Here is a 1,520-nt window from a genome sequence, read left to right as displayed (position 1 = left end):
CTTCGGCTGCGGCCAGGGCTGGAGGGAGCCCTCCCCGCGGAAGTGTATCCTTCTCCTGTGTTGTGGGGGAGGGAGGGGAAGCTGCTTCGCTCGGGCCTTTCCTGGCTCTGTGTGTGGCCATGTTATTTGTCAGTCACAGCAGTGTTGACGTGCTTTCTGGGTACGTGTTCTGAGACTTTAGATAAGCAAAAGAAATGCATCTCTAGTGATAGTTTATCTACAGATAAACTGTGACTGTATGACTGGGGGAGGGTTGACATGTCATCAATTTAATTGCTAAGTTGTTAAAGGTCTTGGTTTTTGTTTTTTCCATCCTATTTGGCTTTTGCATTTAGTATGAAGGCTCTACCTGGCTGGACTGAGCTGGGGCAGCATCTTTCTCCTCTATTCCCTCACTCCCTCTCTCCATCCTTCTCCCCCCCCCCACGCCCAGTTTGTGCTTTCCCCAGGTGCGGGGGAGAGAGGTGCTGGTCTGGATGGGTTCAGTTCGGGGGAGGTGGTAGTCAGTCCTGTTAGCCTGAAGTCAGGCAGAAGGCAGGGTAGATAAGCATCTTACAGATTAAATGAGAGACAGAGAGAGCAAGCTTAGAGAAACCAACAAAACAGGCTTAGAACAAGCTTTTGTGAACTTGAGTTCATTTCACCAGGTGCTGCAAAAGGGCAGCTTGAAGGAGAGAACAGAGTGGAGGGGGTGATACAATAGGTGGGAAAGGGAGGGGGAGTGCAGGGAGAGGCAGGCTAGCAAAGAAACTAGAGGGACAAAGGTGTCACACAACCTGTAATCCAAGTAACAGGATAAGACTCTAGTCGCTGTAGTAATGGGATAATAGTCCTTGTAGCATGGGGTAAGAATGTGTAGGGGAGAATGGACAGCCTGTATGAAGGTATGCCTGTTTCAGCTAGTGCAGCATAGCAAGAAATGAACTGTAATGTTGATCAGAGGTGTCAAACAAAAGCCCATGGAGCTGTTCCATCTAGCCAACAAAGCCTGCTTGCACATGCAAGGCCTAATGGGCTGGCTCCCATGTGGCTGTGTTCCCAGCCTGAAAAAAAGAAGGCTATGAAGTCTGTTAGGTCTTGGTGAGGAAATGGTAATATGTCCAATTAAGCCATTTGTCCTGTCTGTAAACTCATTATAGCCTTTATTGGACTATAGAGGAGGTACTAAGGCGTCCATTTTTAGCAATGTCAAGGTTGTGTTACCAACTTGGTCATAGTTGTTGCATAACCCACCTTTCCTTGGGAGATGTGTATGTAGAGCTTGTTTCGTACACAGTTGTACCTAATATTGCAGGTAGCAAAGTCTTTTTTTGTATGTGAAGCCACACAAACCCTCGCTGTATTGGGCCACATTGCACATGGGGTGTAGGTTAGGCATTTTAGATATCAACATTAATTGTTCCTATCACAGCACAAATGGTAGGGCCAGGGAGAGAGTTTCTCTTATTCTGGGTTGCTTCATTCTGTGTCCTGGCCTAAAACTGGAAAATCACCCATGGCTGGCAATGAGTGTCAGCGGT

The 1,520-nt window shown here is 47.4% G+C and overlaps 1 protein-coding gene across 1 annotated transcript in view; it reads left to right on the top strand.

The window, feature by feature from the left end:
• Positions 1-7: 7 nt before the first annotated feature.
• ZFC3H1 (zinc finger C3H1-type containing) overlaps positions 8-1,520 on the top strand; it is a gene marked incomplete at its 5' end in the record, with an annotated part of 90,274 nt that continues 88,761 nt past the window's right edge. The window contains one exon of the mRNA XM_019515784.1: positions 8-44. Within this exon, the coding sequence (XP_019371329.1) occupies positions 8-44 (37 nt within the window). The remainder of the gene's footprint in view (positions 45-1,520) is intronic.

Source organism: Gavialis gangeticus, unplaced genomic scaffold (assembly GCF_001723915.1).
Source record: "Gavialis gangeticus isolate Ggan-Ray unplaced genomic scaffold, GavGan_comp1, whole genome shotgun sequence".
NCBI classification, from domain to species: domain Eukaryota; kingdom Metazoa; phylum Chordata; order Crocodylia; family Gavialidae; genus Gavialis; species Gavialis gangeticus.
Note: the sequence above shows the minus strand (reverse complement) of the source record. Positions and strands in the feature narration are given on the sequence as shown.